Raw genomic sequence first — 26577 nt, 5'->3', positions numbered from 1 at the left:
ACCACCAAAGGGGTCTCACCCCTCAGACTGAGAACCACTGCCCTGCAGAGACTGAAGAAGAAAGAAAGCTCACCTCAGATAGAGGTTCAAGATGCTGAGTCCCACCCCAGTAGGTGCTGCATAGACTCCTTCAAAGCCCATCAAAAGCTCCTAGGATTCCCATTTCCTGAGTTCAAGGAGAGGTGACCTTGGTTATTGATTTTCCATTTCTGTTGTGTATTGATGGTAGCTCAGGGGCTTTAACATCTCTTCCTCAGTGACTCATAGCTCTTGTTTCCCAAGGTTCGTAGAATAGTAAGAGAAATTAAAAGTTATTATGGGGACTGGAAAGATGGCCCAGGGTTTAAGAGCACTTCTTAGTCTTGCAGAGGACCCCAGTTCTGTTCCCAGCACCCACTCTGTGGCTGACGACTGTTTGTAACTGCTTTTCCCGAGGATCTTACGCCCTCTTCTGGCCCTCATGGAAACTCATGCATGTGGTGCACACACAGACAAAACACCCATATACATTAAATTTAAAAATCATTTTTAGAAAAGTTACTATGGGGGGCTGGAGAGATGGCTCAATAGTTAAGAGCACTGCTGCTCTTCCAGAGGACCCAGGTTCAATTCCCAGCACCCACATGGCAGCTCACAGATATCTGTAACTTCTGTTCCAGGGGATCCAATGCCCTCATACAGACATACCTGCAAGCAAAACACCAATGTACATAAAATAAAAACAAATAAATAATTTAAAAAAAAAAAAGAAAAGAAAAGTTACTATGACGAGGTATGGTGCACACTTGAAATCCTAGTATTTGGGGGGCTGAGGCAAGGAGAATTGTGAATTCCAGGACAGTCTGGGGTATGGTGGAGCAAGACCTTGTCTCTAAAAGAAAAGTTACTATGCATCTGCTTTAAAATTTTTTTGCTTTTTCTTTTTAATCATGTGTGTCTGTGTGTCTGTGTATAGGTGTGTTCATGTGTGGATGCAGGTGGCCTCAGAGACCAGAGGCATCAGGCCACTTTGAACCGGAGTTAACAGTTAATTATGAGCTGCCCTATGATGTTTGTGGTAGGACTTGAACTCGGGTCCTCTGATAGAGCAATAGATACTATTAATTGCTGGGCCACCTCTCCAGCCCTGTTCTATGCATCTGCTTTAAATCATCAAATTTAACCTCATAAACAAACTAGTTGATATTTGTTATATGCTTGCTATGTGTTAGAGCAGTTTATATTCTGTGATGAGCTTTTCAGGGACTACCTATTTCATTATACGGGCAAGGAGGTCCAGAGAGATTAACATGCCCAAACCATGCAGCTATGGAGTATTAAAACATGGATATGCTGGGCAGTGGTGGCACATGCCTTTAATCCTAGCACTTGGGAGGCAGAGGCAGGTGAATCTCTGTGAGTTTGAGGCCAGTCTGGTCTACAGAGTGAGTTCAGGACAGCCAGGGCTACACAGAGAAACCCTGTTTCAAAAAAAACCAAAAAGCCACACAAAACAAAACTATGGATACAAATCCAGAAAGTCTAGCTCTAGGACTTTTTTTTGAGACAGGGTCTCACTATATAACCACAGGTGACCCAGAAAGTCACAAGGATCTGCCTACCTCTGCCTCCTGAGAGCTGGTATCAAAAGTGTGTACCACCACGCCTGGCTGCTGTAGCCCAGGATGCTTTCAAACTTTCTACATACCAGAAGATGACCTTGAGCTGATCCTCCTGCCTCTACCTCCCAAGTGCTGAGATTACAGGGCTGTGCTACCATGTCTGGCTACCAAGCCTGGCTTTTCAATGTTCACTTGAAACTTGTTTTACTTTTCTTTTTTTTAAAGATTTATTTATTATGTACACAGTGTTCTGCCTACATGCATGCTTGCAGGTCAGAAGAGGGCACCAGATCTCATTATGGATGGTTGTGAGCCACCATGTGGTTGCTGGGAATTGAACTCAGGACCTCTGGAAGAACAGCCAGTGCTCTTAACCTCTGAGCCAGCTCTCCAGCCCTTGTTTTACTTCTTTTCTGTCCTTTCTCCTCCGTCCCAGCTGCTCGATTTCAGTCTTGCTCTTTCTCTCTCTTTGAGGAAGGGCCGTGTTCAATTGCCCAGGATGGACTCACACTCTGGGCTTAAGTGATCCTTTCACCTCGGCCTCCTGAGGTGGCTGGCACTTGCTACTGTATCTGGCAATGTAATATGTTTATTTATTTATTTATTTTGGTTTTTTGAGACAGGGTTTCTCTGTGTAGCTTTGTGCCTTTCCTGGATCTCGATCTGTAGACCAGGCTGGCCTTGAACTCACAGAGATCCACCTGCCTCTGCCTCCTGAGTGCTGGGATTAAAGGCGTGCGCCACCACCGCCCGGCTCTATTTATTTTTTATTTATTTTGTGGGGAGGGCAGGAGTTGAAACTGAGTCATTTATTTTGTTTTTGCTTTTTCAAGACAGGGTTTCTCTGTGTAGCCCAGGTTGTCCTGGAACTCACTCTCTAGACCAGGCTGGCCTTGAACTGGGAGATCCGCTTGCCTCTGCCTCCAGGGTGCTGGGATTAAAGGCGTACACCACTACCACCAGAGTCTTATATAGCTTATGTTGACCTTGAACTCACTATGTAGCTAAGGGTGACCTTGAACCCCTGATACTTATACCTTCATCTCGCAAGTACTGGTATTACAGGCATGTATCATCACGCCTGGCAGAGTATGTGCCTTTGCTAGCCCATCCTGTAAGACAAAGAGTATTCTTATTCTGGTTTTACAAGTGAGAAAATAGAAAAGCCTACATAATATACAATATGCATATTATATAGTATATATTATGTAATTATGTTATATCATATCATATGCATATCATATATATGCGTATATACTATATAACCTGCAGAAGAGCATACTGATAGTGACTGAGTTAGCAACCAAACCAAGTCTCATTGTTAACTATATTACACATATTCCTTATGACTAGCCATGTGGCTAAGTAGGAGACCAGATTTGCTCCTTACTAAATATAATCTTGGGGGCTGGAGCGTGGCTCAGTGGTTAAAGTACTTGTCTTGCAGACATGAGGCCCTGAGTTCAAATCCTTGAACCCACACAAAGCTACATGTGCTCATGTCTGTAATCCCAGGGCTCCTACAGCAAGGTGGGAGGCAGGAAGAAGGTGCCAGGCAAGGACGGAGACTGCAGGTTGTCATGTGACCTCCACAAAATGGCCAGCCTGTGCCACACACATGAACGCACATCACACATGCACCAACACAAACATACCAGTAATAGTCTTTATGTCCTTAATCACAGGAATAAATGTTTGGGAGGGAGCCAGGAGAGCAAAGTCAACAAGTGTGTGTGTTGACGTTCCGTGTCGTTCTCACACGTGTTGAGAGAAGTACAAAGTCCTAGGGGACTGTCACTGTGAACTTGGACGAGACTTTTCATCTTTCTGAGTCTCAATTTACTCTTTTAAAAAAAATTGTTCACTTAGGGCTTGGAGAGATGACCCGACAGTTAAGAGCACTGGCTGCTCTTCTGGAGGACCTGGGTTTGACTCCCAGCACCCACATGGCAGCTCTCAACCCTCTGTGATTCCAGTGCCAGGGGTCTGACACTCTCTTTTGGCTTCCTTATGCCCCAGGCACCATATGGTACACATTCATGGATACAGACAAAAAACAAACAACAAACAAAACAGAACCCCATACACATAAAATTAAAATAAATAAATCTAAATAAATCATTATTATTATAGAATTCTGAAAATAGGGGGAGGTAGGGACTCTCAAATCAAACGAACCTGAAGAAGTCAGATCCCCTTGTTTTAACTTGGGCTTGGAAGGCATATGTATTAGGATACATTCTCCCTAACAATAAAATCAAGGAATGCCTATCTCATACTGCTATGACAACTAAGTAAGACAAGTAACATTAGCCTAAGTGTCTAGCCAGAGCTGGACACTAGGAAGACTGTCAATCAATAGCTGGAGGTTTTTAAGTTCCCACCCATCTGTGGTCTGTGGGGCTCCCCCCCCCCCCCCCCCCCCCCCCCCCCCCCCCCGTTAAGGTTTCAGTCTGTGAGTGGGGCGCCCTCTAGTGTTGATTATGCCCAAGCTCTCAGACTGACTGAGACTTCCCTGTGCTAGAAGTGATGTCAAAGGCGACCAGAGCTCTCCTAGAGTCTCCTAAACTACACTGAGCCACTGTCCATGAAGCTGAGATTTTGGATCGGGGTATATTCTGAGACCCTGTTTGAGAACAAAAAGAATACATAGAGTGAAAATCCAGACTGGACGCTGGAGAGACAGATGGCTCAGAGGTTAAGACCACTGGCTTTTCTTCCAGAGGACCGAGGTTCAATGCCCAGCACGACACGGCAGCTCACAACTGTTCCAGGGGATCTGACACCCTCACAGAGACATACATGCAGGCCAAGCACCAATGCACATGAAATAAAAGTAAAATAAAAAAGAAAGAAAAAAAAAAAACCAGACCAACCACTCTGTGAGATCAAAACAAAGTTGATGGTGGGGAAACGTTGTGAAAGGAAGTACTGGGTACCCCAGTTACTCTCAGCCATCCTAGCAGGTACAATTTTCATTTTGTTTTGGCAGGTGCTGATGGTGCAGTTTGAACCAAAGAGAAAGTGGGTATGTGACTAGAAGAAGAATTAAGCAGACTGATGTGGGGAGAGCCTGAAGAAAGAAACCAACGATAACAAGTAGCCCAAGTGGGCAGATCCTAAAGAACAAGAAAATAAGGAAGCCAGGGTCCCATCTGGAATGTTGAGTCAACAGTAATAAGAGTTTATGGGAGGGCTGGAGAGATGGCTCAGAGGTTAAAAGAACCGGCTGCTCTTCCAAAGGTCCTGAGTTCAATTCCCAGCAACCACATGGTGGCTCACAGCCATCCATAGTGAGATCTGGTGCCCTCTTCTGGTGTTCAGGTGTGCAAGCAAGCAGAACACTATATACATAATAAATAAAGTCTTTAAAAAAGGAAAAAGAGTTTAGGGGAAAGTCCTTCCGGGGAAGCCTTTTGAATGTTGGCTTATTATTTCTTGGAGAAAGGTTTGGGGTATTAAGGAGTTCACCGTACTGGGGGCTCAAGGTTGCTAAAATACCTTCCTATGATAGGAGTAGTTCTACTGTGAAAACTGTACCACTTCGTTGTGGAATATTAGGTTACTCCAGTTAACTAATCTTTAGTTCATGCAGCTGTAAAAGGGAGGCAATAATCTCTCTCATGATTTTTATAAAAACATTTTTTCAAAAACAGTAAACTTTTTGTTGCCGTAAAAATCCCCTCGCTGTAAGCCGCTAGCTATGACTGCGATCATTAAATGCAGTGTCTATGAGAAGATTCCAGAGAGCCTGAGCCACGGCAGAACCTGGCAGGTGGGAAGACAACACTTGGGAAAATTCTTTCTCCCACAGAAACCGAACCTTCGGCGAACCACATTACCCAGGAGACCCTGCGGCCCGGCCGGCCCTCGCGCCGTGCATTCCGGGATTGGTAGTTTGGGGAGCCTCTTCGTCAGCTCACGCCGTGCTGGCCCAGGAACTCGCCTTCCCGGCTACCCGCGCGGCCAAGGTGCTCCTCCGCGATCAGGAAACGCGAAAGATGGCGACTGCTCGGCGACGTTGAGGCCGCGTTAGGCGGTTCAGGCGCGGGGTGGTGAGTCTCGGGCGGTGGAGGCGGCTCCCGCGAATTTGGAGAGTGGGCGAGAGCGGGGAGATAGCCGTGGCCTCCGCTTCTGGGACCGGACGGGGAAGAGTGCCTCGGGGAAGGGGCACGAGCCAGGGCAGCTCTGGCGGGCAGGAGCGAAGGGGCGCGGGCCTCGGGAGCAGTGTTGGCTGCCTGGGGCACAGGCCACCTCCAGGACGGTGCTAGGAGCCCAGGCTTTGGCCCATGGACATTTCATTTGCTGTACCTCAGTCTGACTTCATTCTTGTTGCCTTACTTCGGCCAGACTGGAACTCTGATGTACTTGTAGAAACCAGCCTGTGCTTTCCCGCTTCGGCGTCGCCAGTGTTACTGCTTTTGCCGGAAATTAGTGCCAACCCTCACCCCAAATTACACATCTTCAAATCCTACCCATGCTTGAAAAAGCTCAGGAGCCACTTCTTCCGTGGATCTTTCCGTATCCTCCTTTACAAACGGAAAGAGATCACTCCTTTGAATTCTCGCAATACTTCATCTGAGCGTTCTTCACCTTGGCTGCTTCCTGGGGACAGAATTTCATTTTGTAACTTCCACAGGGCCTAGAACCTAGTCTTGCATTGTAGTAGCTCTTGATAAACAATTAAATGAAAATAATTTGCCTTTGCCCTACATCAGAACTGGGAAGCACAGCCAAGGTCTTCTGTAATCATTATTGCCTATGTTCACATTTTTGGTTTTGCAGACAGGGTCTCTTGCAGTTCAAGCTAGCCTTCAACTCAATTTGCAGCTTAGCCTGTCCTGTCTTTGAACTCTCAGTCCTGTCTTCACCTTCCTAGTGCTAAGATTACAGTCGTGGATTACTTAGCATTTTCCCGAGTTTTTAATATATATATATATGTGTGTGTGTGTGTGTGTGTGTGTGTGTGTATTACATATATTATGTATGTTATTGTAGTTAGATATCAATAAAGAGAGAGAGAAGAAAAACAATATTTTCAGACTGATGATGGTGGTGCACGCCTTTAATCCCAGTATTCAGTAGGCAGAGGCAGGTAGATCTCCGAGTTCGAGGCCAGCCTAGTCTATAGAGGGAGTTCCAGGACACACACACACACACACACACACACACACACACACACACACACACACACATTTCCTTCTAAGTCACCACAGTAATTCTTTTATAATGTAATTTTTTTTTTCAGTTTTCTTTTTTTTAATTTTTATGTATTCACAAGCAGAGTTAAGACAATTTAGTTTTTGTGGAATGCAAAATATAATGTAATTTTTGTTTGTAACATATCCTGCTTAAAGCTCTTCTAATCTTCTCATTGAGATTAAGTTGAAAATTGGGTGCCTTTGCCCCAGCCCCTCACAGTTTATTTTGTTCTTATAGTCAGTTGCAGTTCTCTTCCAGACACACTCCACTCAAGTTTGTGTCTGTCCCCTTTCTTTCCTACTGTGGAAGCAGCTGTAGTGAAGGCCACCAGTTGTCCCCACAGTCATCCTCACGCCTCCCAAATCTTCAGTGGCTCTTTCTTTGAAATGTGTTTGGTTTCTGCATTGTTACATTTGACACCCCACCCCCGTCCTTCTTCTGCTTTTTCCTGGTCTTTTCTCTGGTTTCTTGTAGGCACTTTTCAGTGTTGGAGAGCCAGAGCTGGGCTGTGGACCTCCTCTTCTGCTTTTTTATTTACGCTGCTGCCTGCTTAGGTGATATTAAGACACGATGACTTAAACGGCTGTCTCTGTATTAGTGACTCATATTTTTGTCTTTACACGTCTCTTTTGAGTTCCAGATTTCTCTTTTCTGTTTGCTTTCTAAAGTCTCTCTTCAGTTTTATTGATATCTCACAAGCTGGCAAAAATAGCACTTTTGTTCTGTTCCTTCCCTAGTCTCCTCTGGCTGCTTCACTAATGGCAACAAAACACATAGATTGCTCAAACTGTATATTAGGAACTGTCTTCCCATGGTCTCACCCCTCCCCAAACTTTGACAGTAACATGTTTATTTTATCATCAAGCAGAGAATGCAAAAGAAGTTGTTTCTGTAAAGTGTGTATGTGTGTGTATGAGTGGTGAATACATATGTGTTGGGGGTGGGGGGACAGAGAAGGACACTGGGTGTCCTGCTCCATCATCTCATTCCTTTGAGACAGGGTCTCCCATTGAATCTGGGATGACCTGTCTCCACCTTCCTCGTAGCCATGGGGTTACAGGCATGTTTGACCATGCCTAGCTTTAACATGGGGACTGGGAATTTAAGCATGTACAGCAAACACTTGTACCTGCTGACCCATCTCTCCAGCCCCAAGAGCTGTCTTGACCAATCTTCCCTTTATCAATATGTCTTGTCAGCTCTGTTTACATTTCTAGAACAAGCCAATGTCATCTCCTGCTTAGATATAGTTACCCCTTGTGATTATCTGAGGAGAATTGGTCCTAGGACCCTAGGTGAATACCAAAATCTGCATATATTCATGTATCTTCTATAAAATGTAACAGTATTTGCATATACCCCACATGATCCCCCTGCATATTTTAAGAGATTTTCTAGATTGTAATTATAAATGATAAATGGCTATGTAAATTGTTGTTTTGCATTGTTTGGGGAATAGGAATTTTAAAAATCTACAAGTTGAGTATATAGAATTTCCTTGAATAATTTTGATTCATGATTGGTTCAATCTGTGGGTGCCAATGGGTACACAGGGCTCACTTTATTGTAGTAGCATTCTAAGTCACTTGAGTAATTCTTTTCTAATATAATATTGGGTTTTATACCCTGTTTAAATCCTTCCCTCCGAGCATTTCCATTTTTTTTAAGTTGAAATCCAGTGCTTTTGCCCTGATTTTTAGCAATTTCATGATTTGACTTCTACTCACTAATCTAATTTTTTTCCCTGTTTTTGGTATGTATGGATGCTTTGGGTTCATTTATATCTGTACACCACTTGAGTGCCTGGCGCCTGAGGAGGTCGAAACAGGGTGTTAGATTCCCTGGAGTTACCGGTGGTTGTGAGCCACCATGTGGATGATGGGGACCAAACCCAGGTCCTTTGGTAGAACTAGCCAGTGCTCTTAACCACTGAGTCATCTCTCTAAGCTCCATCTTACCTTGTAAAAAATTAATTGTGTCGCCGGGAGGTGGTGGCGCACGCCTTTAATCCCAGCACTTGGGAGGCAGAGGCAGGTGGATCTCTGTGAGTTCGAGGCCAGCCTGGTCTACAGAGTGAGTTTCAGGAAAGTTGCAAAGCTACACAGAGAAACCCTGTCTCAAAGAACCAGAAAGAAAAAATTATTTGTGTATTTACTTTATTGTGTGATGTAGGGGGAGTGTGTGCCACAGTGCCACATGGAGAGGCCAGAGCATGTGGAAATCATTTCTCTTTCTCTTGTTTTTTGTTTTGTTTTGGTTTGGTTTTTCGAGACAGGGTTTCTCTGTGTAGCTTTGCGCCTTTCCTGGAACTCACTTGGTAGTCCAGGCTGGCCTCGAACTCACAGAGATCTGCCTGGCTCTGCCTCCCAAGTGCTGGGATTAAAGGCGTGCACCACCACTGCCCGACTCTCTTTCTCTTGTATGGGTCCCAGGGATCAAACTCAGGTGGTTAGCCTTGGCAGCAGGCATGTTTTCCCCTGAGCCATCTTGTGGACCCCACACTGACCTCATCTGGACTTAGCTTCCCTTTGGGTCAGTACCCACTCAGTCACAGTCTCTTGGAAGTGTCAGACATGCTAAGCTGGTTGCTGCCCCGGTACCTTGGTGCTGTCTATCTGTCTGTCTGTTCTTTTTCTCGATCCTTCCATGGCTATTTCTTCCATCATCATTCTCAGTGTAAATGTCAACCTAAAAATTCTTCCTGAGCATTCATTCTCTTGTTCATGTCTCCCTCTCATATTATCTTTTTTTGTTACCAGTTTTGATGTGCATTCTGAGTATTTGAAGTGATGTGCTACAATGAATTTAGAATGCATGAAATCGGGGGCTTTGCTTGTTTACCGGCTCATTCCCAAGACCCAGAGCAGCTTCTGGCACTAGTGGCTGCTCAGTGCATACATGTGCACTTATCCCAGCATTGGGGAGTAAAGCAGACAGATCTCTGGGAATTCGAGGTCATCTGATCTACAGAGTGAATTCCAAGCCAGCCAGGACCACATAGAAAGACCCCATCCTAAAACAAGAACAAAACAACAACAAAGAAAGAACAAGGTCCAGGATGCTTTCTAGAGAAAAGAACTTTTCTTTTGGATTGTTTCCTCAGGGCTGTAAGTAGGAGAGACATACTGGGAAATGTATGATGTGCTGATTTGGAATATTCTGTTGTTTTTTTAGTTAATCATGAGATAAAAATAGGTTGCCTTCACCTTTAGAAAGTGCTATTTGTTCATTTTGGTTTTCTCATCCTTAACATTTTCCCTTCCTAAGCATAAGGCAGTTACTGGCATGGGAAGAGGGGATTGTAACAAAATGCTTAGGCCTCTGATATTCCAGCTGAGTCATTTGGGAATGAACTCCTAAGATAATGTGCCAAGTCAGGGGTGATGATGGAATCGAGGCAGTCTCAGACTTGAGTGTCTCTTTGGTGCCTAGCTGAATTAGTTTTTATAGTCCAAGAACAGTCGGCAGTGTGGTGTGCTGTGCACTGTACCCCAGGTGGGGGACTGGATGAGATTCCTCCTCAGACCTCTCGGGAGGTGGGTCGACAAGACAGTCACCAACCAGGCTGTGAGGGTCTGAGGAGAGAATGCCAGACAGTGTTTCTGTGACTTCTGGTTGGGACACTTTTGTTGTTTAATGTTTGGTATTGAAATAACCCCAGTTTCCTGGGAAGTTGGAATGTGCTTGGAGTTGCTGTGCACCCTTCACAGTGTTTTCCCATTGCTTAACTGGAGCTGCTGCTGCTGCTGCTCCTTCTGCGGTGTGTGTAGGTGTTTGTGTGCATAGGTCAGAGGTTGACATCAGGTGTCACTTATTTTACTTTATTTTTAAATCTTTGATGCTTCACATTTATTTAATTTCTCGTGTGTGTGTGTGTGTGTGTGTGTGTGTGTGTGTGTGTGTGTGTGTACACATGCTCACTTGCCATAGTGCACGTGTGGAGGTCAGAGGACAACGTAGGAGTCAGTTCTTTCCTTCCACTATGTGGGTTCTGTCGGTTCTGGGCTCAGACTTGGCATCTAGCACTGGTACCCACAGAACCATCTCACATTATTTTTTGAAACCAAAGTCTCTGATTGAACCTGGAGCTCATCAGCTTGGCCAGGCTGGCCAGCCATTGGCTCCAGAGACCACCTGTCTCCTCATAGCACTGGGGTCACAGGTGTATGCCCCAGCCCTGGCTTTCCCATGTGGCAGTGGGATCCAGGTGCTGATCTTTGTGCTTGTACGGTGGGCACCTTACAGACAGAGTCATTTCCCCAGCCCTAGAGCGGTGTGCGCAGCCTGTGGGTTGAGACCCCTTTGGTAAGCCTCTGTCTCCAAAAATATTTACATTAGGGTTCATAACAGTAACAAAATACAGTTACGAAGTAGCAACAAAACCGTTGTATGGGTGGGGGTCACCACAGCGTGAGAAACTGTGTTAAAGGGTCACAGCATTAGGAAGGTCGAGAACCACTGCTCTAGAGGTTCATTTCTTTAATGAGTAAACGGATTCTGTTTCTCCTCCAAAAGAATATATATCTATTTATGGTGTGTGGCATGTGGCGTAAAAGATAGGTGCAGGGAAGGAGAAAGAAAGGGAGTATACACACCATAGAGTATGTGTGGAGGTCAGAGGACAAATTGCCCATGGTTGGTTCTCTGTCTACCATGTGGATCCCAGGCATCAACACAAGTCACCAGCCTTGCCCCTCCCCTCCCAGCCATCTTGCTAGCCCCAGAAAATTTATGCTGATCATGGTAGGCTAGTTATCTCCTAGACACCTAGAAATAGAAATAGGTAGTGTTGGGCTGGAGAGATGATGCTGGCTCAGTGGATAATGGCACTGACTCCTCTTCCAGAGGACCTGGGTTCAATTCCCAGCACCCACATGGCAGCTCACAACTGTCTGTAATTCTAGTTCCAAGGGAGTTGGCAAAACACCAATGCACATGGAACTTTAAAAAAAAGAAAGAGCCGGGCGGTGGTGGCGCACGCCTTTAATCCCAACACTCAGGAGGCAGAGCCAGGCGGATCTCTGTGAGTTCGAGGCCAGCCTGCGCTACCAAGTGAGTTCCAGGAAAGGCACCAAAACTACACAGAGAAACCCTGTCTCGAAAAACCAAAAAAAAAAAAAAGAAGAAATAGGTAGTGTTTACTAGCACTTCTTTTTCACACACACACACCCCAGAGTAGCCCAGGCTGTCCTAGAACTCACTACTTAGCCCAGGCTGGTCTTGAATTTGTGGTTATTCTCCTGCACCAGCTTTCCAAGTGCTGGGAATGTAAGCTAATACATTTGGCTTCTAACACATCTTTTTAACAATAATTCTTTGTAGTTTAATTACAAAAACAGGGTATACCATTGTGTATATTTAGAAGTGAGTTTACACCCAGCTTTGTGGTTGGCCTCTAATGCTGGCACTTTGGAAGCTAAGGCAGGGAGATCACCATGGGTTAAAGGCCAGCCTGTGCTGTGTAAGACCCTGTCTCAACAAGCAAATAAGGGAATATATAAAAAGGAATCACAGGAAGACAATAGAGTGTAGTGAATAAGAATGGGCTTTTTAAATTTTATTTATTGTTTGTTTGTTTGTTTTTTGAGACAAGGTTTCTCTGTGTAGCCCTGACTATCCTGGAACTCACTCTGTAGACCAGGCTGACCTCGAACTCAAGAGAGATCTGCCTGCCTCTGCCTCCTGAGTGCTGGGATTAAAGGCATGCACCACCCTTCCTAGCATAAGAATGGACTTTTTAAGCCAGACTACTAGGTCTTTGCTATCTAGAATTTGTGTTACCTCAAGCAATTAGTATATATACCTGTCCCTCAGTTTTCTCATCTATGAAGTAGGTATGCTAATACATTGCTGTTTTGATATTTACTGAGCTGTGCATAGTAAGTACTTGTCTTTCACACACAGATGGCAGGAGAGCTGGCTGACAAAAAGGACCGAGACACATCACCCAAGGAGGAAAGGAAGCGATCACGGACTCCTGACAGAGAGCGAGATAGAGACCGGGACCGGAAGTCCTCCCCATCTAAAGATAGGAAGCGGCATCGGTCACGGGAGAGGCGGCGAGGAGGTAGCCGTTCACGCTCTCGGTCCCGTTCCAAGTCTACAGAGAGGTAAAGTGATTTTGTGGGTCTGTCACACAAGGATGGGGGGACATTGATGTCGCCAGCATTAAGCCACCGCTGCTTGTCATGTGCTAGCCTACCCTGTCCCAGGTGGACCTGCAAGCACTTTACGCTTTCTCTTTCCTGTTGCCTTTGCTTTTCTGACGTGTTGTATCGCTGTGTAGCCCAGGTGGACCAGGACTTATGGTGTCCGTCTGCCCCAGCCTCCTGTATGCTGTGGTTATAGGTGTTTCCATGACACCCCGCTCAGTGACCACTTCCGGCTCCAGGTCTCCTGAGTGTAACAGAACTTACTAAGTGTAACTCTATATATATAGAAAAAGGGGATTTATTAGAATGGCTTACAGATTGTGGTCCAGCTAATCCAGCAATGGCTGGCTTGACCAGAAAGTCCAAGATCCAATAGTTGTTCAGTCCATGTGGGTGGATGTCTCAGCTGGTCTTCAGTATGCACTGGAGTCCTGAAGAAGTCGGCTCTAATGTCAATGAAGGAGTGGACTTGCTAGCGAGGCGAGGGTAAGCAGACAAAGAGCAAGGCTTCCTTCTTGCTTGTCCTTACACAGGCTTCCAGCAGAAGGTGTGGCCCAGGTTGGAGGTGTGTCTTCCCACCTCCCAAGATCTGGATTAGAAGTCGATCTTCCTACTTCAAACTAAGCAAAACTCCCTCATAGGTGTGCCCTCCATCTTTGGGTTTTAGTTCCAGATGTAGTCAAGTTGACACCCAAGTGTAGCCATCACAGAGACCTTGTCTAAGGCTCAAAGCTGTGGAGGAAGACATCGGATGTCCTGCACGCACATGCGTGGTGCTTCCACTTGCACTACCGTGCGTTCACCATGCACATATATACCATGCACACACAAAAACACAGACACACAAATAAAATGGAGTGTGGTAGAAGACATTGGATGTTAACTCTAGCCTCCACACATGTATACAAGGGTATGTGTATCTACACACCAATACACACCACACACACAGATCTTGCTAGAGTTTCCTCACTGTTTCCCTGAGAAAACGATTTTCCAGTGTGTTCAACTTTACTTTGAGGAGAAAGGAGCATGGGAACCTTCTTAGGTCCTCAGTGAAGGAAGAAGTTCTAGAACTAGCAATGATTTCTTGAATTTTCTATCTTCCAGAGAACGACGACACAAAGAACGAGAGCGAGATAAAGAGCGGGACCGGAACAAGAAGGAGCGGGACCGAGACAAGGATGGACACAGGCGGGACAAGGACCGGAAAAGATCCAGGTAGCGGGGAGGGAGGGTCTGCGGCGACGCTTCCGGCTTTTCTGTCTGCGCTCAGCTTCACGGGGAAAGGAGATTTCCTTAGCAGATTCTGTTGGTCGTTTCTGCAGAATGAACTTCTGGAGAAAGCTGTGTCTTTTTCCACTTACTTGTTTGTTTAATCAGTGTTTTCTTACATGGCCCTGGGTGGTCTGCAGCTGGCACATAGACCAGGTTGCCTTGAACTTACTGTCTAGTCACGGATGGCCTTAACCTCTTGCTCCTCCTGCTCTGCCTCGAAAGCGTGGGATTGCAGGTGTGAGCCACTGTGCTGGCTCAGCATATATCTTCCCTAGAAAGTAAAACGGCTCTCCTTTAAGCAGCCTGTGACCTGTGGAAATGATTAACCGCTCTCTGACCCAGAAAACCCTACAAAATGAAGTCAACCAGGAGTTCACATCTTCACGTTTGCTTTAAGAATACCTGTGTAATTGCCCATGCCGTCAAGGGTGTGCATATCTAGAAAGCCACTGGTACCTGAAAGATGTCACTTTAAAATGTACCGTACCAGCAGTATGATGATAGAGTCCGTAGAAGTGCCCAAGCCGAACAGTGGGGCTGACACAGTGTTGGTCCCTGAAACAGTGGGGCTGACACAGCATTGGTCCCTGAAACAGTGGGGCTGACACAGCATTGGTCCCTAAACAGTGGGGCTGACACAGCATTGGTACCCCTAAAACGGTGGGGCTGACACAGCGTTGGTCCCTAGAACAGTGCTGAACTTTTGCAGCCCATGCTTAAAAGTGCAGAACTGTGCTGAACCTAAGGGTTTAGATGTTGGTTTGTAGTCACTGAACAGCCAGGTGCATACAGCGAGCACCTGAGATGTGCTGGTCACTTGGAGAGCTCATGTGAGCTTCCCTCCGCAGTAAGATGACTCTCACAGAAGAGAAACAAACTGGTTCCTAAGTCAGAAGCTAAACAAAAGGAAAAGATAGCCCAGAAGCAAAGACTTACGGCACAGGGATCATTTAGCATAAAGTAAACACAAATAGAAGTAAGAAAGAAAGTAGAGTTGGGGTAGGGAGGGTCAGTGGTAAGAGCACAAGGCCCTGAGTTCAGATCCCAGGACCTCAAATGAAAGTCAGTGCTTCCAGGCAGTGGCGGTGCATGGGGAGGCAGAGGCGAGCCTGGTCTACAGAGCGAGTTCCAGGACAGCCAGGGCTACACAGAGAAACCCTGTCTTAAAAACAAAAAAGAAAAGAGAGAAAGAAAATAAAGAGGACATGACATGATGTTCTTGCTGTAAAACTGAAAGGTGGAAGTTGGATTCTTCTTCCTGTGGCCTCTGCACACACATGCACACACGTTCAAACACACACACACACACCCCACACACATAAAACACCAGAAAGTAAAAGGATTAAGGTCACATTTTGAGGTTCAGATTATTCTTGGAATTTATAAATTAATTTGAAAAGCTTACCAGTTAATCAAACATTCCTCTAGCTCCATTATATCATTCAATTGTTTATCTATATCTAGGCTACACAAATAAATTTAATAGAATATCTTTTAAAAGTTTTAATTTGGGCTGGAGAGATGCCTCTGTGGTTAAGAGTACTCAGTACTCCTGCAGAAGACCCAGGTTCAAATCCCAGCACCCAAATCAGGTGGTTAACAACTACCCGTAGCCTCAGCATCTCTGGCCTCTGAGCACCTGTACTCCCCTGCACACCCCACAGACGCATATACATAATGAAAATAGAAATATATTCTTTTCAAGGCCAGCCTGGACTGCAGAGCGAGTTCCAGACCAGGCTGCAAAGCTACACAGAGAAACCCTGTCTCAGGGAAAAAAAAAAAAGAAAATATATTCTTTTTTTTTTTTTTTTTTTGGTTTTTTGAGACAGGGTTTCTCTGTGTAGCTTTGCGCCTTTCCTGGATCTCGCTCTGTAGACCAGGCTGGCCTCGAACTCACAGAGATCCACCTGTCTCTGCCTCCCGAGTGCTGGGATTAAAGGCGTGCGCCACCACCGCCCGGCGAAAATATATTCTTAATTAAAACATTTTAGATTTATTTTTATTATGTGTGTATGTATGAGTGTGTGTGTGTGTGTGTGTGTGTGTGTGTGTGTGTGTGTGTGTACCACTGTATGCCTGGTGCCCTCTGAAGTCAAAGGAGGGCATCGGATCCTTGGGACTGGAGTTGCGGATGGTTGTGAGCCATCATGTGGGTGCTGGGAAATTTCCTGAGGATTGGCAAAATGGTTGAGCGGATTAAAGCACTCGCTGACCAAGTCTGGTGACCTGAGTTTGATCTCCAGGACCCACAGAGTGAAAGGAGAGAACTGACTTCCACCAGTTGTCCTCTGACCTTGGACAAATGTGCAGGTGCTCGCGCGCACAGACACACACACACACACACACACACAAACACAAGCATGCACAGTGTAGCAATAAACAGTTTAATTAAAAAAAAGGAAGGGCCAGGTGTGGTAGCACACACTTTTAATCCCATCACTCAGGAGGCAGAGGCAGGTGGATCTCTGTGAGTTCGAGTCAGCCTGGTTTACAGAATGAGTTCCAGGCTAGCCAGGGCTACACAGAGAAAGCCTGCGTCAAAAAAAAAAAAAAAAAAAAAAAAATTGAGGCCTAGAGAGATGTTCAGCCATTAAGTGCACTGGCTGCTCTTCCAAAGGTCCTGAGTTAAATCCCCAGCAACCACATGGTGACTCACAACCATCTATAATGAGATCTGATGCCCTCTTCTGGCCTGCAGGCATACATGTGGGCAGAACACTGTCTACATAATAAATAAATACATCTTTAAAAAAAAAAGTTTGCTGGGCGGTGATGGTGCACGCCTTTAATCCCAGCACTCGGGAGGCAGAGCCAGGCGGATCTCTATGAGTTTGAGGCCAGCATGGTCTACAAAGTGAGATCCAGGACAGGCTCCAAAACTATACAGAGAAACCCTGTCTTGAAAAAAAAAAAAAAGAAAAGAAAAGAAAAAAGAATTGAGAGTGGGATAGGGTCCCATGGAGTAATGCATCACTTCCCTGCAAAGCTCTCAGCAGGCTTGTGGTGTGTAGGTTAAAAGTCAAGGGAGAGGACAGATGCCTATAGAAGCTGTAGGGTGCTTTTCTTCTCACTTAACATAGGGCAGATGTGAAGACACCTGAGCTGGGAATACTGCTCAGGGGTACGATGGGTCAGGGTGTAAATAACAGTATCTCCTCGGCTGTGGAGGCCAGCCATGTGTGCTCATCTCACTCTTATAGTTCAGGATTGGTTTGTTTTTTTCTATGTGCAACTACTGTTTGAGTCCGTCCCCCCCCCCCAAGACAGGGTTTCTCCATGTAGCCCTGGCTGTCCTGGAACTCACACTGTAGACCAGGCTGGCCTCGATCTCAGAGATCCACGTGCCTTTGCCTCCTAAATGCTGGCATTAAAGACTTGCACCACCACTGCCCTGCCAGGTTTTTTGTTTGTTTGTTTGTTATTTTTTTATACAGGGTCCCACTTAGTAGCCAGGACGGTCTCCAACTTGTCTCAGCCCTCCTGCCTGTCATCCTGAGTGCTGGAATAAAGGGATGAGCCATTACACCTGCCTTTCTTGCCGTTTAGATTTTTTTTCTTAAATTAAAAAAAAAAATGTATATTTTGGGGTTATACTATAATTACATCATTTCCCCCTTTTCTTTCCTCTCTAAACTGTCCCATATACCCTCCTTGCTCTCTTTCAAATCCTGACCTCACTTTTCATTTTCTTGTAATTGTTGTTACATATGTGTATGTGTGTGTATTCCAAAGTACATTAGTACACTCTGCTCAGTCCATATCCTGTTACTTGTGTGTATGTTTTCAGGGCTGGCCACTTGGTCTTGGATAAACATTGGTGTGCTCTTTCCTGGAAGAGCACTATTTCTTCTGATCTTTGCATTGCTGAATTGCCTGTAGTTCTCTGTGTCGGGTTGAGGCCAGGCTTTCCCCCGTCCATGTCAGTATGTCTGTTGCTGTCGTCCTTGATCTGCTCACATTACGCAGTCATGTTGTGAGACTTCATGGGTGTGACTTAATTCCTAGGACAAAGCCCTCCTTTGTAGTGCTGGCTGTCTTGAAACTGTGTAGACCAGGCTGGCCTCAAACTCCGGAGATCCAGCTGCCTCTGCCTCTGAGCGCTGGGATTAAAGGTGTGCGCCACCATGCCCTGACTTCTTTAGAACTTTTGATGACAGTCGCGAAGGTCCACTTCCCTGAAGGGATTAGTCAGGAGATTCAGGTAGAGTCGGGACAAGATAGGGCACAATTAGGTTTCAGAGCAGGCAAGAGCTTTAGGACATGATGGATGACCACGGGCCAGTCTTGAGTAATAGGAAAACGTCTATACTCTTGGGGGCTCAGCCTGAATCTCATCCACGGGCTAGGGTAGGAGAGCGATGGACCCTTCTCCTTCTCTTTCTTTAAAGCTTGTCTCCTGGTCGGGGAAAAGATTTCAAATCTCGGAAGGACAGAGACTCCAAGAAGGGTGATGAGGATGAGCATGGTGACAAGAAACCCAAGGTAAAGAAGACTCGTGAGTCTGTCTTCCTCAGCTCAAGGGAGAGAATCTTATGTTTGGTTTTCGAGACAGGGTTTCTCTGTAGCCCAGGCTGTCCTAGAACTCACTCTATAGACCAGGCTGGCCTTAAACTCATGGAGATAGATACTCCTGCCTCTGCCTCCTGAGTGCTGGGTGAAGGTGTGTGCCATCACCCCCTGGCTAAGGGAGAGAATCTTTATGAACCAAGGTCCTATGTTTTATGTTCAGATCCAGCCCCTGTCCCTGGAGGAACTTCTGGCCAAGAAGAAGGCTGAGGAGGAGGCTGAGGCTAAGGTAAATTTGGGGTCTGTATTAGTATCTCCTGGCTGCCGCAGGCTGGGCATCTCCAACATGAGCCTTCTAGAAGTTAGAAGTCTCAGCGGCAGTGGCAGGAGTGATTTCCGCTGAGGCCCCTGTTCCCAGCTGTCGGTGTCTTTTCTCTCCTGACACAGTCCTCCGTTGTTTTGTCATGGAACTGGGGGTTGAACACAGGCCTCACTACCGTGCTGAACAGCTGCTGTTCTCGCCACGGCACCCTGCTCTGTCTGCAGCCCCTTTCTACTTTTTATCATGATGAGGGAAAGCTTTAGCCCATAGCAGAGTCCCCGGCCTCTCTGCACTTTGATCAGCATGTATACTGTCTAGGCAAGTGTCTGGGGTCTCCAGCAGTGCTGTGGTTGTCCCCGCCCCGGGCTCTTTGGTAATCCTTCCCGTCTGTCTTGAAGCCCAAGTTCCTCTCCAAAGCCGAGCGGGAGGCAGAGGCTCTGAAGCGGCGGCAGCAGGAGGTGGAAGAGCGCCAGAAGATGCTGGAAGAAGAGAGGAAGAAAAGGAAACAGTTCCAGGATTTGGGCAGGAAGATGCTAGGTTTGTTTTCTATCCTGTGCAGAAAGGGTAGGCTGAAATTATGGAGAGCTAGAGGCCTAGACTGGAGCTGTAGCTCAGTGGTGATGAGGCCCTGGGCTTGATCCTCAACCACTGCAGAAGAGAAAAGGGAGGGTGGAGGGTAGGAGCTTGTTCCAGCATTTGGAAGGAGAAAACGGTAAAAGTTTATGGGACTCTCTGCTGGCTCCCCTGTCCTCACGTATCCAGTCATTTTCCTCATTTGTACCTGTTGACTGGACCCCTTCCGGGACTGCTTCCTCCCCAGCACTTGGTAGCTCTTCCTTCTTTGATCTGCAGAAGATCCTCAGGAGCGAGAGCGGCGGGAGCGGCGAGAGAGGATGGAGCGGGAGACCAATGGGAACGAGGATGAGGAGGGGCGGCAGAAGATCCGGGAAGAGAAGGATAAGAGCAAGGAACTGCACGCTATTAAGGTGCGGCCCCAGCTCCCAAAACTGGTGTTAGGTATCTGCCGCTATTAAGGTGCGGCCCCGGCCCCCCAAAACCGGCGTTAGGTATCTGCCGCTCTGGTCTCGGGTCAGTCTCGGCACTGACGGCTTCGCTTTCTCTCCCTGAGCAGGAGCGTTACCTGGGTGGCATCAAAAAACGGCGCCGAACAAGGCATCTCAACGACAGAAAGTTTGTCTTTGAGTGGGACGCGTCTGAAGACACCTCCATTGACTACAACCCCCTGTGAGTAGCTTTGTGCCCACAAGCTGGGTCGCCGGCACTGGGTGGTCCTAGAAAGAGTTGTTGACAGGAAAAGGAAGGTGGGCTGGGGGGAGATGGGGAGAAAGATGCTGGCTGGAGTGGAGGACTGGTGTGTGTTGGCAGTCTGCCCTTGCCTCCTACAGCTCCTTTTCTACCCCGTCTCCATCGCAGGTACAAAGAACGGCACCAGGTGCAGTTGTTGGGGCGAGGCTTCATTGCAGGCATTGACCTGAAGCAGCAGAAACGGGAACAGTCCCGTTTCTATGGAGACCTAATGGAGAAGAGGCGGACCCTGGAAGAGAAGGAGCAGGAGGAGTGAGGAGTGCTGTGGGGTGGCCGGGCGGAGCCCAGACCCCCAGAAAGGATTGACTGATTTCGTCATCTTCATCACGTCTCGCTTCAGGGCAAGACTCCGCAAACTTCGTAAGAAGGAAGCCAAGCAACGCTGGGACGACCGCCATTGGTCCCAGAAGAAGTTAGATGAGATGACAGACCGGGACTGGCGGATCTTCCGGGAAGACTACAGCATCACCACCAAAGGTGGCAAGATCCCCAACCCCATCCGGTCCTGGAAAGACTCGTCTCTGCCCCCACATATCCTGGAAGTCATTGATAAGTGTGGCTACAAGGTAAAGGGGCAGATTGGCCCGAGAGATGTGCTGCTGCCTCGGTTACAGTCTAGGACTGTAAATGCAGTTGGGGCTGGAGACCTCTGTTCCTTCACTGTTTAGTGTCTTCTCTCCGTGGGCACCACACTACCATGCAGACACTTGCTGGTGGATGGATGGGCCTTTAGGGATCGCATTTCTCCGTGGGTCCCCTTTCCTATGTGGCTCAGGGACATGGTAGTAGCGTGCGTGCCCACTGTGTTAGCACTATTCTGGGTCATGTGACTCTCCTCCATTGCTTTGGTTGTGGTCACTGCAGGAGCCGACACCTATCCAGCGCCAGGCCATCCCCATTGGGCTGCAGAACCGAGACATCATTGGTGTGGCTGAGACTGGCAGTGGCAAGACGGCAGCCTTCCTTATCCCGCTGCTGGTCTGGATCACCACCCTTCCCAAGATTGACAGGTGGGGCGGCCGGTGCCCGTTGGGCGGATTTGGTGGGTAGGAAAGATGAGGCAAACAAGAGCCAGTGGGGGTGAGAGAGGCCTGCGTTCCCTTTGTCACAGGATGGTCTTAACTGACTGTCCTGCCCTCTCCCTCCCCTGGCACTGACTTACAGGTGTGACCCACCACACCCAGGCTTGTGCAGTTCTGGGAGTAAACCTAGAACCTCAGACATGTTAGGTGAGGGCTCTCCCTCCGATGCCTTCAGCGTGCCTCCCCTCCCCAAACTGCTACCTTTAAGTTTTAAGTTTTTGTAATCAGAAGCTCTTTATTCTGGGTGGATACTAGGAAATAATTAGATCTCATCACAGGGCAAGGGTCACTCCCTGGAGAACTTGGTTATTTTGTAGTCTGATTTTTACATGGAGTCACCACCAACCTGCCCATTCCCATAGCTGCCCTTAAGAGTGACTTTATCTTGCTCCTGCTTGTGGTTGGATGAGACCAAGGCTTACGAAGCTCTGGGATATCCCATTTACCACAGGATCGAAGAGTCAGACCAGGGCCCTTATGCCATCATTCTGGCCCCCACCCGTGAGTTGGCTCAGCAGATTGAGGAAGAAACCATCAAATTTGGAAAGCCACTAGGTATCCGCACTGTGGCTGTCATTGGTGGCATCTCCAGAGAAGACCAAGGCTTCAGGCTACGCATGGGTTGTGAGGTTTGTTTTCCAATGAGCATCAATTAATTATAGTAATATATACTAAGTAATGCTAATAATTAATGGGCATCACAACAGCCTTATGAGAGTAGGTAGTGATATAGATTGTACACTCTCTCATAGATGAAGATGAGGTTAATAACTTGTCTACAGCCACACATGGCTGTCAGTAGGCCATATGGAGAGGGAGCAGTTCCTCGCCAAACGCTGTGTTCTTACTACTATGAACTATAGATGAAGAGACTCGCTAAGGAGTCTGCTGAGAGAGTGATTCTCCTGTAGACTTCTCAGTGCAATCCCTCCATGTGGCCCCTTCCACGAGGCCAGCTGCTTCTCCATCTAAGGAAGTACCTCTTGATTATGCCCCCTGTCTAGCCTCTGGCTGGTCCTCAGAAACCCATTCATTCCTGATGGAAACGGAAGGTAGTGGATGATTTCATGTCAGGTATCAGGAACCTTAAGTACCAAATCTGACTGGAGGTTGGGGTTCAGGTTCCTTATCATTGAAGGCCTGTTGCTAAGTGGGTTGATAGTTCACAGCAGAGGAAAAAAGGAAGAAAGTTGCCTGCTAAGGCCATGTATGATTATACCGTATCTCCCAGATTGTGATCGCCACCCCAGGACGTCTCATTGATGTGCTGGAGAACCGCTACCTGGTGCTGAGCCGCTGTACCTATGTGGTTCTCGATGAGGCAGACAGGATGATTGACATGGGCTTTGAGCCAGACGTGCAGAAGATCCTGGAACACATGCCTGTCAGCAACCAGAAGCCGGACACAGATGAGGCTGAGGACCCGGAGAAGATGTTGGCCAACTTTGAGTCAGGAAAACATAAATACCGCCAAGTAAGGAAACTTTCTTGGGAGAAGTGGGGCCACTTCCCAGGTTTGTCTTCAGACCCTCCTTGTCTAGGGTGAGCCCAGTGCACATGCTTCCAGCATGCTAACAGTGCCTGGGTACAGTCCTCTGACGGTCCAAGGGGTGCAGCTGTTTAGCTTAGCCTGGAAAGCTGATTCTGGAGAATCATGCTACTTAGAAAAGAGGAAGAAAGTGCCAGGCATGGTGGCTCACACCTAAAATCCCAGCATTTAGGAGGCAGAGGCAGAAAGATGGCTCGAGGTTGAGCCTAGCTTGTCTTACATGTGAGTTCCAGGACAGCCAGATCTACATATCAAGATCCTGTCTTAAAAAAGCTAAGCTGGGCCTGGAGAGATGGCTCAGAGGTTAAGAGCACCGACTGCTCTTCCAGAGGTCCTGAGTTCAATTCCCAGCACCCACATGGTGGCTGACAACCATCTGTAATGAGATCTGGCGCCTTCTTCCATATACATAATAAATAAATAAATCTTTAAAAAAAAAAAAAAAAAGCTAAGCTGGGGCTGGAGAGATGGCTCAGAGGTTGAGAGCACTGGCTGTTCTTCCAGAGGTCCTGAGTTCAATTCCCAGCAACCACATGGTGGCTCACAACCACCTGTAATGAGACCTGATGTCCTCTTCTAGCCTGCAGGGACACATGCAGGCAGAATACTGTATACATAATAAATAAATAAATCTTAAAATAAAAAAAATTAAAAAAAAAAAAGCTAAGCAGCTGGGTAGTAATGGCCCACACCTTTAATCCCAGTACTCAGGAGTCAAAGGCAGGTGGATCTGTGAGTTCAAGGCCCAGCCTAGTCTACAGAGCGAGTTCCAGGACAGCCAGGACTGTTACACAGAGAAACCCTGTCTTTTAAAAAAAGGAAAAAAAAAGCTAAGCAAAAGTAAGGAGTCACGTTGCCTGGATCCCAGGTGGTAGCAAATGCTTCCCGTCCTTCCTGCCGTAGATGAGAAGGTAGATCACTGTTTCCCCGGGTGACAAGTACAGATTAGAGCAGGACTCATTGAATGGTTTAGCCTGAGATGAGCTGCTGTGGTGACGGAAGGGTATGTAGTTCCCTCTGCCTGGGCCAGGGCTGAACCTCCTGTTTTATAGACAGTCATGTTCACGGCTACTATGCCCCCAGCGGTGGAGCGTCTAGCCAGGAGCTATCTTCGGCGACCTGCTGTGGTGTACATTGGCTCTGCAGGCAAGCCCCATGAGCGAGTGGAACAGAAGGTCTTCCTCATGTCAGAATCAGAAAAGAGGTATGGGGCAGCTAAGCTGGGAACCCTGGGTGGAAAGAGGGCTTTTGTTTCAGCTTCTGTCTTTGTGGGGCGGCTGTGGGGTGTCTGCTTTGCTGTTGAAGCTTCTGTCTGTTGAGGACCCTGGAGTCTGTTCATTGCTGGGCTGAGCATTTCCCTGTGTCTGGGACTGTGTATCTCATTTCCTTCCCCAGGAAAAAGCTGCTGGCAATTTTGGAGCAAGGTTTTGATCCACCTATCATCATTTTTGTCAACCAGAAGAAGGGTTGTGACGTGCTGGCCAAGTCTCTCGAGAAGATGGGGGTACGTCTGGCAGGCTGAGCAAAGGCTAACCTTGTGTTGCTGCTCTCTGAAGCTAGGGATGGAGTGGGGGAGTGTCAGCTCTCACTCACTGTTCAGTCTCCGCAGCACCTAAGTTTGAGGAAGGAAGTAACTGGTCAGTTACTAGGAATCCCTTCTATTCCAGCAACAGCAGCCAGAGCCTCTGGGCTCTCCGTCTCGGGGGTGGGGCCAGGGAGACACATCCTGGCAGTGTCTCTGGGACTGTGGTCTGTACTGTCTAGGATGGTGTGGTGAGGGGAGAAGGTGCTGGGGACCACCCCGCTCTCAGTGTTCTTACCGTCCTAGTCCTGTTTCCATGCCGATTCCCTTGCCCTGGTTCTCCTTCAGAACTTGTCACCTGCCTGCTCTTCAGCTCACCAGATCGCGGCCTTTGACCTAGCCTGTCTGCCCCTCTGCAGCACTCCTTGGTTTCTTGCAGTCTTTGCTCTAGCTCACATGGTCTTCCTCACCCCACCTGAGCTCCTTCTCTTGCTTCCCGCGCTCTCCTGCCTTCTGCTCCCGCCCTCCTTCTCCTTCCCCCTCTTTCCTTCTGTGTCACGAGCTCACTGCTGTCCCCACTGCTGTCCCCACTGCTCTCCCAACAGTACAATGCCTGCACACTGCACGGCGGGAAAGGCCAGGAGCAGCGGGAGTTTGCACTGTCCAACCTCAAGGCTGGAGCCAAGGACATTTTGGTGGCTACAGATGTGGCTGGTCGTGGTATTGATATCCAAGATGTGTCTATGGTTGTCAACTATGATATGGCCAAAAATATTGAAGGTGAGTGCCTGTGAAGGTGGCTTCATCTCAGGGTAAGGAAAGACTACTTAATCCTCCTTCCCAGAGTCAGGGTGCAGTGAAAAACGGTTGTAGTCTGGGACAATGCTGTCCCAGTGTCTAGGATGACACTTCCTGGCGTGGGAAGAGTGGAGCTAGGAGACCCTTAGTGTTGCCGTGTGATGAGTCAGCAGTGGGACTGGGAGACAGGCAGAGTGGCAAATGCTGTGGGTTCACCAGGTGTGGACAGCAGGAGGTGGGTTGCTTGCCCACGGAAGTGGGTGGGGTGGAGTGGATACCACTCACCAGGATCTTTGACTTGGTCTGGAGTGACATCCTTCTGCTCCCCAGATTACATTCACCGGATTGGCCGCACGGGAAGAGCGGGCAAGAGTGGCGTCGCCATCACCTTCCTCACCAAAGAGGACTCAGCTGTGTTCTATGAACTGAAGCAAGCTATCCTCGAGAGCCCAGTGTCGTCTTGCCCTCCAGAGCTAGCAAACCACCCAGACGCCCAGCACAAGCCAGGCACCATCCTCACCAAGAAGCGCAGGGAAGAGACCATCTTTGCTTGACGCACTTGATGGGATTCAAAGACACACTCTGAAGCGGGTGCCTGTTCTTTTCAACCCTCACATCCCTCTTTCCAGGCTCTCCTTCTTGGGTTTAGGAAACAGTCCGATTCCCTGGACTGGGAGCCTGTGAGGTGGGCTCCATAGGAACAGGAAGATGTTGTAGGAGGCAGGAGGAGCCTCTTACGTCAGGTTTGGCCCAGCTCAGCCCCTGCAGCATCGCCGCTGTCCTGGTCACAGGGCGGCTGCCTAGCACTGTCCCCCAACCTGAACAAACACCTGGCCACCTGGAGGGGACTTCCTTCAGCACGTGTGACTGCACTGCAGTACCATGTTGCCCTAACTGACCCAGGGGATCTGGCATCGTGAGGCTTGTGGACCTTGGACTCTCTGTCACTCTGACAACAGGTTGAGAGCCTTTAGAGCTGTGCACAGCCACAGCGTGCTGTGCACTCTAGGCGTCCCTCCCCCCAGGGAATCTTTTTTAGATGTGGGGACAGGGTGAGCTGACTGTGTCCATCTTTAAGTCACTGAGTGAAATTTCTGTTTTCTATTCGCTGAGAAGATAAGTTTGTATGTTCTGAGAATAAATACATGAATATTAAGGTTGTGTCTGGTTCTGGCTAAACTCCCCTCTCTGGGAACCACAGAAGTCAGCAAGAACAGCATTGGCTGAACATGGCTTAGC

At 47.7% G+C, this 26577-nt stretch overlaps 1 protein-coding gene across 1 annotated transcript; it reads left to right on the top strand.

Annotated features, from left to right (window-relative positions):
* Positions 1–5524: 5524 nt before the first annotated feature.
* Positions 5525–26494, top strand: Ddx23 (DEAD-box helicase 23). The gene is made up of 17 exons (XM_052748849.1): positions 5525–5656; positions 12708–12913; positions 14063–14173; positions 18622–18715; positions 18963–19028; positions 19460–19598; positions 19914–20047; positions 20194–20306; positions 20496–20639; positions 20728–20953; positions 21252–21397; positions 21921–22098; positions 22701–22943; positions 24071–24222; positions 24414–24522; positions 25146–25320; positions 25669–26494. The coding sequence occupies exons 2-17, from the start codon at positions 12708–12710 to the stop codon at positions 25890–25892; spliced, it is 2460 nt and encodes an 819-aa protein (XP_052604809.1). The 5' UTR covers positions 5525–5656; the 3' UTR covers positions 25893–26494.
* The last annotated feature ends 83 nt before the right edge of the window (positions 26495–26577 follow it).

The sequence above is a fragment of the Peromyscus californicus genome, unplaced genomic scaffold (genome assembly GCF_007827085.1).
Source record: "Peromyscus californicus insignis strain IS unplaced genomic scaffold, ASM782708v3 Scaffold_20__1_contigs__length_68692818, whole genome shotgun sequence".
NCBI lineage: Eukaryota > Metazoa > Chordata > Mammalia > Rodentia > Cricetidae > Peromyscus > Peromyscus californicus.
This window is presented reverse-complemented; position numbering and strand designations above follow the sequence as displayed.

What these genes read in the sequence shown, in the direction of transcription:
- Ddx23 (XM_052748849.1), top strand. Translation starts at nt 12,708, where the DNA reads ATGGCAGGAGAGCTGGCTGACAAAAAGGACCGAGACACATCACCCAAG. An exon ending in CGTTCCAAGTCTACAGAGAG is followed by an intron (nt 12,914 to 14,062) that starts GTAAAGTGATTT and finishes TCTATCTTCCAG; the next exon opens with AGAACGACGACACAAAGAAC. An exon ending in AGTCTCTCGAGAAGATGGGG is followed by an intron (nt 24,523 to 25,145) that starts GTACGTCTGGCA and finishes CTCTCCCAACAG; the next exon opens with TACAATGCCTGCACACTGCA.